The sequence below is a fragment of the Cimex lectularius genome, unplaced genomic scaffold, assembly GCF_000648675.2.
Source record: "Cimex lectularius strain Harlan isolate CLEC.00 unplaced genomic scaffold, Clec_2.1 scaffold180, whole genome shotgun sequence".
NCBI classification, from domain to species: domain Eukaryota; kingdom Metazoa; phylum Arthropoda; class Insecta; order Hemiptera; family Cimicidae; genus Cimex; species Cimex lectularius.
The window spans coordinates 1204732-1217371 of record NW_019394226.1 but is presented as its reverse complement, the minus strand read 5'-3'; the positions used below and the strand labels follow the sequence as shown (position 1 = coordinate 1217371).

The 12640-nt window shown below is 35.2% G+C and overlaps 1 protein-coding gene across 1 annotated transcript in view; it reads left to right on the top strand.

Annotated features, from left to right (window-relative positions):
• The window catches only part of LOC106668150 (FH2 domain-containing protein 1), a 206152-nt gene that overhangs the window by 120893 nt on the left and 72619 nt on the right, over positions 1-12640 (top strand). Inside the window, exon 3 of the mRNA XM_014396638.2 lies at positions 6508-6623. Within this exon, the coding sequence (XP_014252124.1) occupies positions 6508-6623 (116 nt within the window). The remainder of the gene's footprint in view (positions 1-6507; positions 6624-12640) is intronic.

Sequence of the window (12640 nt, the reverse complement as noted above, 5' to 3'; positions counted from 1 at the left end):
TTCATGATTTCTTTTCATGGTTACAGAGAATACATCTGGATTAAAATGATTAAAATCTTTATGTTTACTATTCTTAAGTAAAACCGTTATTGAAAATGAGGATTAACATTGGTTTCTTTTTTGTTTTTATTTTTTATTTTATTTTATCCAATTAACAAGAATAAACCGGGCAATTTCATTAAATTTAATAGAATAAGAATAAATTACAAATATACTTATTCATTTTTGAGCAGTTTACAAACACACCCGCGAGTGATAACGGACCCGTTAAGTGAGCCTATACCGGTTCAACATGTAGTAACTGTATTATTTAGTTGACGTTTTATAGGAAAAAATAAAATGTTCTCTCAAAAAACACAAAAGAAACAATAAAATATGCATTATTGCTAAAAGCTACCTACTATATCACTAAATTTTACACTTAGAAACTAAACCGAGAGGCAAAAAAGTGGCCAGCCAGTTTTTAGTAAATACTTGCAATTTTTATAATTTTTATTTTTTGTTGTTTACCGGAGATTTGTAAAGAAAAATATAATATGAAGGAAGAAATGAAAATATTCAATTCGGTTGTATTTATTTCCTCCTCTTACGTTGATCACCACTTTTATTCGACGTGGCATCTATTTCATGAGGTATTGAATGTAGTGCTGTGGAATATTTTTACACTCCTCCAACAGCGCCAATCTTAATTTTTGCTAATTCTGTGGCCAGCATTGGGCGACTGTTTACCCTCTCTGACAACTAGTCCTTTGGGTGTTTGATAGGGTTTAAGTCGTGAAAATGCTGGCCATTACAAACATTGTAGCTCGTTCCAAATAGTCGGCAACGATTCCAAACGGCCTTGCATTTTCATGCGTAAAATATAATAAAAATAACAACCTGAACGTGCCTCTTTTATTTTTATGTTTTTCAATTAAGTATCCGCAAGTTCATTGCAAACATTGTTTTATTGTAAGCCTATCTCATTGAAATAATTATCCATATATGTTTAGTGGCCATAAGACCATATTAATTATTCTCTTGTTTTTTTACCTCATCGGCCCCAATTATTGTTATTGTATGCAGGTCTATGGAGGAATATTGAGTATTCCATCTACCAAATAAAATGAATGCAATGTATATAGGTATGAATGTATTTATCTGTGTGAATGTGTATTGAATATGGGTTGAATTTCATTTCGCATGGGCTCGGTGCAAAAAAATTATTCTTTTTATCGAAGGTCTTGGTTGAAACGAAAATGTTAGTGTCACGGGTAGGATTCGAACCCACGACCTTTGGCTGTATAGAAAAACGGCAGAAAGAGGGAAAATTCGAAAGATTGTAGGTTGAGATGAAGAGTCGGTGTCGGGTGTGTGAGAGGATCGAGTCACGATAGCTCAAGTGGTTAGAGCAGCGGCGAATTGAGCCGAATGTCGTGGGTTCGAATCCCTCTCGCGACACTAACTTTTTCGTCTCAACCCTTAGATAAAAAGAAAAATTAATTTATAAAATAATTATTTTATCCTTCTGAAGAGTCCTGAGAAAGGCTTAATAAAAAGCCGAAAGAAAACTTGGCAAACGACTGCTTCATTTTGGACCACAAACATGATCCCAATCATCAATTGTTATAATCGCTGGTCGATAATTCTCTGTGTGACTTCTTTTTAAGCCAAATCATAATTACTACTGAAAGTAAGCTTTCACAAACGTTCTCATGGCTTTATTATCATAAAGACGATCTTTCCACGTTTATACATTTTCTGTGTGATGCTGATCCGCTTTCTCTCCCTTTTTCATATATTCATAACCACATTTTATATATCGTGTTGATTTATGTAGATTAATCATTGCCAGACATCGTGATCTAGCTTTTTTTGCCATGTCACCATATTCAATCAAAGAAACCCACTACCTATATATTAATATTTTAGTCACTCCTTACACAGACATTAATATTCGTACAATATTTTTACTTGTAAACAATAAATTCACAATAGAAAAAATCAACTTTTACCGAGAATTTGATGTTAATTTTTTGTTTGTTGTGTTATTGATATTATTGGCCGATTATTATTGTTATTTTTCTTTTGAGGAAATAAAACTCCTTACAGACTGTACGAGACATTTGTCCAATTATTTTCTACTTCTTCTGAATTTAATTATTACCCAATTTATGTGATTCCGGTATACATCAATTACTTCTAATTGAGAAAGTGGGTTTTATGAACTTCATTCTGTTCACTCGGACCTCATTTAATTTAAAGCCAATTCTTAAAGTCAAACCTGACGCCGAGACAAATAATCTTCTAACCGCAGGTTAAACGACATGCTGTGCTGAGTTTTCCGTTTACGAAGAAGACGTGGGTAAAATAAGTGTGTTTCTCTGAGCGGAGACCTCGACCAGATTTTTTATTGACTAATTGTTCATTACCTTATTCCCATTTTTACCCATCTCTCTTCAGTTAATATCACAAGCATTACCCTGAAATAAATACACCTCTAATCCTCAAAAATATTGGAAGTATGAGTCTTGATGATAATATTAAAAAAAATACTTTAGTTGGTTTTATAATTTGTTTTATTTGTTATTTTATAATCTATCTAGAACGGTTACGATGTACTGGGAAACGCGAATGATAAAAAGTATCACAAACATTTCAAAAGTATAATAAGACTGGTGAAGTTGACCTTCCTGGGCTTAGACCTATGCCTATTGTGCTACCTGCTTACGGGAGAAACTTTTGCTTTTTTATGGATCTAACAATAAGTAGCTTGGGAAGAGACATAATCTTGATGGCGGAGGGAGGTGGGTTGGCAGAGTAGGTGTGTGGTCGTCACGTCTTCTCTTTTTCCAGAATCCTTCAACACACGCTAAAATACTAGAATCGAAGCGTTTATTAAATTGATCCGGAAATAGCAGAAAATACTGGGTGGCCCCAAATCATGGGTGAAAACTTCAAGAACTTATAGGAAATTGGACAAAGAGTAAAACCTGTAAACCTCGGGTCCGAATAGCCTTCAGAGCTAGGGTTAAAAAAAACCGTTTTCTGATATTCATTGTCTGTGATATAGTAAGTAAACCACTACTACTATCATAAAACAACTCGAAATAAAATTCATAGTGCATTTATTTCAGCGTCGAATGAGACTAAAACCAGCCTGATTGGTTGAGAATTATAATTTTCGTGATGTTTAAAATTTAGGAGGGTGAGGGGCACAAAAATCCCCGTTTCTGACATTTTGTATCGATAAATTCAAAAGATTCAGCCCTACTAAAAAATGTTCCGAAACAAACCTCCGTCAAATTGAGGGTAGTTTGGACATCATGTAAAAGGTGCAATGTCAGGTGGCTGGAGCTTTTAGCTGAGATCTATTAGGTCCAGAATAGGAAGGTATATTGAACCGTGATTAAACAATTCATGTGTGGTGATTAGTGACCGTTAATCGATAATTATTCAGAAATCGTGTGATGCGGTCTGGTGTGATGTAGGTTTCAGAAAAATATTTTCTTTATCGTGCCAACGTTTCGATCTTTATTGTGATCATCTTCAGAGCTCAGTGTTTGTCTTCTGTGTAATTGTGCCATTCTTGCGTGTCGTGTTGAGAGTGCCTGTGGGCACGATAAAGAAAATGTTTTTCTGAAACCTACATCACATCAGATCGCATCTCACGATTTCTGAATAATTAAACAATTCATTTCATTATTAACAAATTTTTATAATTTTTAAAAAAGAATAAAATGCAATATTCATTGAAAGACGAGTAGGTTTCAAAAATTGTTAAGTAACCCCTTCAGATCGTCATTAATTCATTCAATGTAGGATACCCATTAGAAAACAGTGATTTTCGATTCGTCCGAAAGGTAATGAATTTGTCAAAATTGAAATTTTTCATCAATTGGAGTGGGGTTGGTCTAATTTGACGAATAATTCCATCGCCGGCAAGGTTTGTTTCCGGAACATTTTTAGTAGGGGTGCATCTTTTGAATTTATCGATAAAAAATGTCAGAAACGGTGATTTTTGTGCCCCTCACCTTCCTAAATTTGAAAAATCACGAAAATTACATTTCTCAACTGATCCGGCTGGTTTTAGTCTCATTCGACGCTGAAATAAATTTCCGAAACCAGGTGTATAGAACCTTTTTACTCAGCGCTCAATTTGCTATAAGAACGTAAATTTTATTTTATTTTTTTATCTTTTTTTTCACGAGGGTTCGCAACAGCAGAGGTTATATCAACCCTCGGGTGCCGGTGTTTTTGAAAAAAAAAAGTCCATTTGTAAGTATGTCGGGTTCGAATCCAGCGGCCCTACATTCGAACCCGGGACCTTTACATTACAGTGATGAGCGCCGTGTCAACTTCCAAACCGTTGCGGCCACCGACGGCCCCTTGAATTTTTGACCTATCAGAAATCTTGAGATGCGGTCTGGTGCGATGTAGGTTTCAGAAAAACATTTTCCCAACCTTTTTTTATGTCATGTCCCATTTAGATATTTGCAAGTTTCTTCTGCCCCTCGCTTCAACCCCAACATCGTGAGATGCGGTCTGGTGCGATGTAGGTTTCAGAAAAAACATTTTCTTTATCGTGCCAACGTTTCGATCTTTATAGAGATCATCTTCAGAGCCTGGGATTTACAAACACTGTTTAAATTTAACAAATGCATGTAGGGTGTGGAAAAAAGTGAATTTATACAATGCAAAAAAATATTTTTTTACATTCAATCTAAGTATTTCTTCCCTACCCCTTCAACATCCAATGTATATAAACATAAAACAGCAATATCTCTGGCACTCTCAACACGACACGCAAGAATGGCACAATTACGCAGAAAACAAACACTTTGAGTGAGTAGAAATACTTTGATTGAATATAAAAAATTTTTTTTTTGCATTGTATAAATTCACTTTTTTTCACACCCTATATGTATTTGTTAAATTTAAACAATGTTTGTAAATCCCAGGCCCTGAAGATGATCTCAATAAAGATCGACACGTTGGCACGATAAGGAAAATGTTTTCCGTACCAGACCGCATCTCACGATTTCCGAATGAAAATAAAAAGAATAGAATACATTCCGAGAATCGTATTGCTTTCTAAGATTGTAATTTATATGCGGAAAACTACATTTTATCTGATATTTTGTTAAATTTGTAAATTTCAACCAAATCTGTGGAAGTTTTTTCCCTTTTCGAAAAAATAAAGTTTTATCAGTTTTTAAGTAAGGTATTGGTTGAGATAAATTTTGTATCTCAACCAATACCTTACATAAAGATTAATTAATTGGAAGATGTTATTTGGTCAGTCGGACCACGAAAGCTAATGGGTTTAATAAGTTAAATGAAGTATATCCTAACTAATGCTCTCCGTGGCCATTTCATTTGTCGTTGAGAATCAAATAGATTATGCGACATTTGAAAAATGGCGAAAAGGAGGGAAAATTCGAAAGGTGGGTTGAGGTGGGAAGTTAGTGTCCGAATGGATCGAAGTCACGATAGCTCAACTGGTTCGAGCAGCGGCGTATTTAGCCGAAGGCCGTGGGTTCGAATCCCGCTCGTGGCACTGACTTTTTTATTTCAACCAATACCTTTCATAAATATTAATTCATTGAAAGATGTTATTTGGTTAATCGGACCACGAAAGCTAATGGATTGCAGATTATGTACGTTGAGGGTGGGCAGAAGAGACTTGCTAAAATCTAAGTGGGACATGACACAAAAAACGGGAACCACTGGCTACATTTGCCTACGGCTTAGGGTTTTTCTTACTTTTTTACCCTTAAATTTTCTTCTGTCTTGTTAAAACACTCTTTTAAAAAATAATTTTCTGAAGCAGGAGGTTATAGTGTAACTGGCACTCCTATGGAAATATGTTTAAACTTTAAAATTTTTTGAATAAATATTCTATTTTTCTATTCTCAGAGAGGAAACAATTTTCCTTTTGTTGTAATCATTTAAAAGGTTCGGTTGTCTGCGATCATCAGTTTTTAAAACTAAACGTCTTATCTTGAGAAGAAAACCCTACAAATATGAGACCTGATTTGTTAGTCTACCAGTCGGCAGCATTCTAGGCCGAAAAAAATCATCTTTTTGTCTTGCAAAACGGAGAAAATCTAGCCAAAATGGGCGGAAATTCCGTTTCGAAAAGAATTCATCCCATTGCTGGCCGTTGGCCGAAAGAAAACCGACGTCGGCTCCGATTCTGACCCGTTGAAAAATATTTGAAGGACGTGTGGCAAACGTTTTGGCCGAAAGAGCCCGTGACTCACGGAACGTGTAGGAGAACCAGTGCCGTTCCTTCCTCCAAAACTCACTCTTCGTCTACAGCCACATCCGATCTAGTTTATATACATTACTAGTTAATATCCATTGACCTAATTTAAAAAGCATTTTGATATCACGCATATCACATAATAAATTTAAAGCTTCAGTTCAGGTAATTGGATAAAAGAGGATTCAAGTTACAAGTACTGTAATTTGTCTATCAACCCTTCGTAAATCAATTAATAATTGTTTAAACTTTTGTTACAGCGTTGGACACCAATAACGTTACGGTTAAGAAACAAGTCTTCGAACTTCTATCCGCTCTTTGTGTATATAACAGCGAAGGCTACACGCGTGCTCTCGACGCACTGGAACATTACAAGGTAATTGTTTTATTAATTTTTAAACGATCGAAAAACAGATAAGGAGTTTATATTACTTACTGCTTAGTTAACTTTTTCTTATAAACAACTTTTCGTAAATTCAATTCGAAAATATACTTTTTACAACTGCATAGATTTTTATCGAAAAGTTTAACTATATGATGATGAAAGAAGACTAGGAAGTATGGTTTATGTTCCCCAAGCAGCCTTCTGGCTTATTGTACTTTGCTGGTTCCTTGGTACAGTATGTCGATTTGATCCTTATTTTAAGGTCATCACTAGGTCATTGACATAGCTTCCTTTCCCTGGGTTTTCGTTGTATCCCAATGTCACCATTCCAAGATGATATGTGTGGCTGTTTTTTCCCTCCACATTGCATAATCTACAGATGGGGAGGTCACCATTGAATATGCCCATGTTTAGCTATTTTCTCAAATTCCAGTGATCAGAAAGTAATCGTATCACTCCTCTACAACGTTAGCAGTGAATTTGCCAGTATTGGTTAGGGCTGTTTTGGCAAAAGTTTACTGTGTCTAGCACATCTAGAGTTTAACCACTTCTCTTCTTCCCTTTTTTTAATCCATTTTGAATTGAAGGAATCTGTGTTTCTTTTTGACATCCCAAGAATAGGTTCTCAGGGCCTTGCACATCCTCGTATGGCCATTGTGTCTGCCCCTCTCGTTACCCACAATTACTTTGTGTCTTAGTTTCCAAGATCATCATTCTTGTTTTCCCCCAGTTTTTGGAGATTTTGGATGCATTCACTGACAAGTTTTGATGTGATTTTTTTACACGCTAATGCTTTAATAGATGCTTGTCTACACGATGTTATGAGGATTTTTTTTCCAATCCCTTTTAAGCTTTTCCAAGGCAGAACCTTTAATGGCCATTGATGAAAGGCCGAGATTTAATTCCCCAATGAGTTTGATTGCTCAAGTTTTGGCTTGAAAAAAAAAAAATGCATGATCCGGTACCTTTACGTCTTTACGTCATCTTTGCACCATATCATTGTATCTGATGTTCTACTGAATTCTTATTCTCCTTGTATTCTGTTGAGGCTTTATAGTATGTTGTAAAGAGTACTTCCGAGTCATGTAGCCATTCCACATTTCTAAGAATCGATGTCTGACTTGACTGGTTATTGTTGTGTGCCCAAAGTGTTTGGTTCCTGTCCAGTTTGTTTGTTTCTGTAGGATAAATGAGCTTTTGCTAGCTTCTCCTTGTGTAAATGTTTCCAATGGAGGTAGGTTCAGCAGAGTTTCTACTGTAATTGAGGGGGGTTGGTTTCATTGTCCCTCATGTTGCACCGTCACAGGGTTACTTACCGGGTCTGTCCCCACTCGTTTGTTGTTCGGTGGTTAGTTTTGTAAGTTATGTTAGTTTCGTACATTCAAATATTCAAGAAATGTATTAGAATTTAATTCGAATGTGAGCAATTTCAGTTCGTGAGAATGATGACAGTAGATTCCCGCCAATTCGAAAGTGACACATGGTGTGTCATTTTTTCTGCAGCATCACATACCCGAAAATTTAAAAAAAAAACACTAAATAATCCGGTTTTTAGAATTTTTCGACTTGTACCACTTTTCTTGTGGTTGTGCTGGTAGTTGTAGTTTTATTAACGAAAAGTAATCTGGCACCTTACTGATAAGGTAGTAAATTTAGATAAATTTGACAAATAGTTAAAATTTTTAATCAATACAGGAAGTTTCAGTAATGCAAATTCAGCTTACTATTTAGTAAATATCTATCCTAAAACATTTTTTGTATTAAATGCCAGTTCAATATTAGAAATACCACTTTCGATTTAATACTAAACTCGGGCTCTCAACAGTTCATCTTTGTAAATAAATAGAGACAAATGGAGCTGTATAACGACAATTCGCTACATTCCATGAACCCTCGGCCAAGTCCCCGGCTTCTCAGTAATAGCCCAGTTGACTTATTAATTGACCTTACATGCTCAAGCAATGCATGCATAATAAAACAAACACGCATGTATTGTTTCTAGTAAAATCAACTATATATTGTTTCACCTTAGGTTTCCATATGGCCCGAAATGAATGAACATTTCTGATAGAACAGTTTAGCAATAAATCATTCAAGTTGGTCAAAATCAATAGGAAACAACATTGGTTTGTTCAATTTACTTCTAACTTGCAAGATAAAGATGAGACCTCCCTTAGTCTGAAATTCTCCTTCAAATTATAACTGCACCTCTTTCAAATTCACATGTTTCAAATCTTCCTATTTAGGGGCCTACACACCCCTTATCAAAACTCGCTATAAAAAATTTCATCTATCACTGAGCATCCATAATAATGTACTAGCACTTATTATTTCCAACCCTACCAGAAAATCCTCCAAGACGATTGAAACGAAAGTGGCCCCGAGATCTCACTGAAGAATGAGGAGGTGTGAAGGAGTGTTGTCACTGGGCAACCTTCTCCTACAAGTGACTCAAACAACAAATCAACAAGCAGCATATTTATATATATAGTATAATATTTACTTAACACAATATTTGTAGTTGTAAATACTCAAACTTTAATTAGGAGTTAATTATGGCATGGATGTATTATTAAAAGAAAATGAAAAATTACTGCCATTTGGTGCAATGTTTATTTGGATTTTGAATGTACTTTTTTATAAAAACAAAGTATATTTTGTCTGGAATAATTTATTTAACAACATAATATGTGGGAGGTTTATGGATCGACGAATAGCCGAGGTCATCGCTAGCACTCTGCTTGTTTTCCTTAGTTTTCCGGTCTTTCAAATCAGATTACAAAATATGTAGCTCGGGTTGTCGACTACAGTATAGAAATAAAACATACAATATATATACATATCAGCACCAGATACAAACATAGACGTCATTCATTCCCTCTGAGTTCTCGATATTCCTCGGGGTGGGGTTGAATCCATCATCACTAATAATTAACTTTTACTCTCCAGAAGTCAGTCACACATTCACCCCGGTGTACTCAATACCATGGATTATTGTCTTTCCTCGTCATTTTTTGTATTATTATATTACAAAACTTTGTACTGGATATTCCTCGAAGCGGGGTCTAACCTACACCATTCTCGCTAATAAATTACTATCACTCCCCCAGACATCACACACTCAGCCCAGAGTACTCGATATTCCTCGGGGCGGGGTCGAACCCATTCTTGCTAATAACTTACTGTTACTATACAGACGTCCCTCTCTCACTACACAATAATAACAATAAACTACGTTTTTTTGAATTGCCAGTTTGTGATCAATGAATTAATGATGTGTAACCACAGCTGGATTTTATTGAAAGCAGGGCAAAATGGTAACTGCAAAATCATTGAAAAAAAGAAAAACAGAATTCATTTAATAACCAAATCTGTTTATAATTTTTTCTGAGTAAACGTTTTAACGATTTGAAGTTGTGCGCGCTGTCCTTTATCAATATTACTCAGTGACTACCACATAATTACACTGTTTAAACCTTTCCTTATATTATATGAACTGTTTTGTCTGTCTATATATATATTTTTTTGTTGTTGTTGAAAAAGGTTGTTTTTTCCGAGTGGAAGTATCTTGAATCCCATTTCTAAATTTGATTGCATTTAGCATATTTCATTAACACTGTATAATAAAGCAGCAACTTTTATTTCCTGTGGATGCAGCTAGTTTGGCCAAAGTATCCACTTTTTAATCAAGGGCACCAGTATGAGCTCTAACCCATATTAATTGATTTTTTACCAATCTTAAGGGGGTGAATTTGGGACAGGAAAAATTATATAACTATACCAGAAGTATTAATTAGATTTATAAATCTATTCAAACAAATTGGTCCTCAAATCGTCATTGCTGGAGGAGTGAAATGTCTCCTCAAACCTGTTTATCACTTCGAACTTCGACTTTGTTTTTGAACCGAGCCGAGAAAATGCACATAAAGTTTTTCTCATTTGTACGAGTGCTAATATTTTTATGGGAAACTGGTTTCCTTGAAGGCTCCGATAAAATCAAACTGCTGAGATGGGCTCATTTCATGCTCGTTACCAAAACAAGCTGTAATCATCCTGTAATTGCAACTCAATTTCAATTATCTCTTAAAAGTATTTTTAAATATTAAAATTCAACAAGGTGGTCTTGTGACTGTTTTAAACCTGTTTGTAATCCAACTTAAGTAAGGTTTTTTATTAATGAAAGATTAATCGAAACCATAATCAAACAGATATATCTTTTATCTAAAATGATTCTGTCTAAGTAATACGATATTTTGACAAAAAAAGGTGTCAATGGTTGAAAAGAATAAACGTTCTGCAAGTATAAAGGGAACAGTGATAATCCCTAGAGATAAACAATAATCAATTTAAATAAAATATCTTTGATCTTGTATGTATACAAGTACTTATAATGTGAAAAAAGTGTATTTTCAAAAGGGTTTTCTTTCGTAATAATTGTATAATTTTCATAAGGTGTACTTCAAGGTGATCATTTGTCCCCGTTACTTTTCAAATTTTTATTACAGATCTGGTTAAATACATTGTACACAGAAAAACCCTTCTATTTGTTGACGTGAAAATATACAAATGTATTACATCGGAGTCGCAATCGGACATAAATAATCTGTATTCATGGGGTGAAAGAATTTTTTCGTTTCTAAAAATTGCTAACGGTAAATCCATGTTTTTTACGGAAAGTTATCCTGCTTACTGTATGATTATACTATCAATGATGTCTCACTAGAAAGAAAAAATATAATATAAGTCTTAGGAATATATTTAGACTTTAAATTGTCCTTTGATCAGCATATCAACTTTGTTAAAAGAAAGGCGCTCTAGACGTTGGGATTTATATTAAGAATTTCATGTGATTTTAATATTGGCTGTATTGAAATTGTTTTCTTGTAAGGAGTATATTAGAGTACGACTGTGTTGGCAAGTGCAGCATACTATAGCAAAAAGTAAAATATCGCTAATGATAATAAGAAGAGCCCTAGGCAAATCTTGGGGATTAAAACTGAAAATCGCCTATGGGCTATACACGGAAGTAATAAATCTCAAAATACTATGGATCATTAATCTGGTGGACCAAAGCTCAACAAAAAGTAGCTCAATCATTAGGCAGCATGCAAGCAAACCTATATACCACAGGAGCAATGAGAACAACCCCTACAAGAGCACTAGAAACTCTTTTAAACCCACCTTCCCATGGAAACATTTATACAAGGAGAGGCTAGGAAAAGATCATTTAGGCTCAAAAAAACAATCAAATTGGATAGGAACTAAACAATTCGGGCACGGAACTTATATGCTCCCGAAAACATTCTCTACAACATCCTATAAAGTCTCAACGGTCTATAAAGGACAGAAAAACTCAGGAGAGCATCAGATAAAATAATATGGTATATAGATGGCTCCAAAACAAACAAAGGAAACGAATCGGGTGATTTTTGTACAAGCCCAATATAGCAATCAAACTCATCATGGAAGTACACTTCGGTCTTTCACGCAGAAATACATGTCATCAGCGCTTAAGATTTCATAACCAAGTAGCCATTAAAGCACAATCACATCAAAATTAGTCAGTGAATGCATCCAAAATCTCCAAAACCATACAACAACGCAACAACCTGACAATGTCTTGGGTGCCAGGGCATAGAGTAATTTTGAATAACGAGAAAACAGACACACTGGTCGGAGGAGGATCTGCAAGACCATACATAGGCCCCAAATCTATACTTTGGATAACAAAAACAAACACAGAATCCTCCATCGCAAAATGGATCTAAATAAAACAAAAGGAGAATGGATAAACTCTAGTGGTGCTAGACACAGTGAACCTATGATGAAACAACCCTCACCAAGACTGGCAAACTCATTGCTGCGATCTCCTAACCGGTCACTGGCATCTAAGAAAACATCTACATAACATGGGCATATACAACGAAGATCCCATCTGCAGATTGTGCACTGAGGAGGAGGAGGAAACAGCCACCCATCTTATCTTCGAATGCGAAGCAACAGCTAAA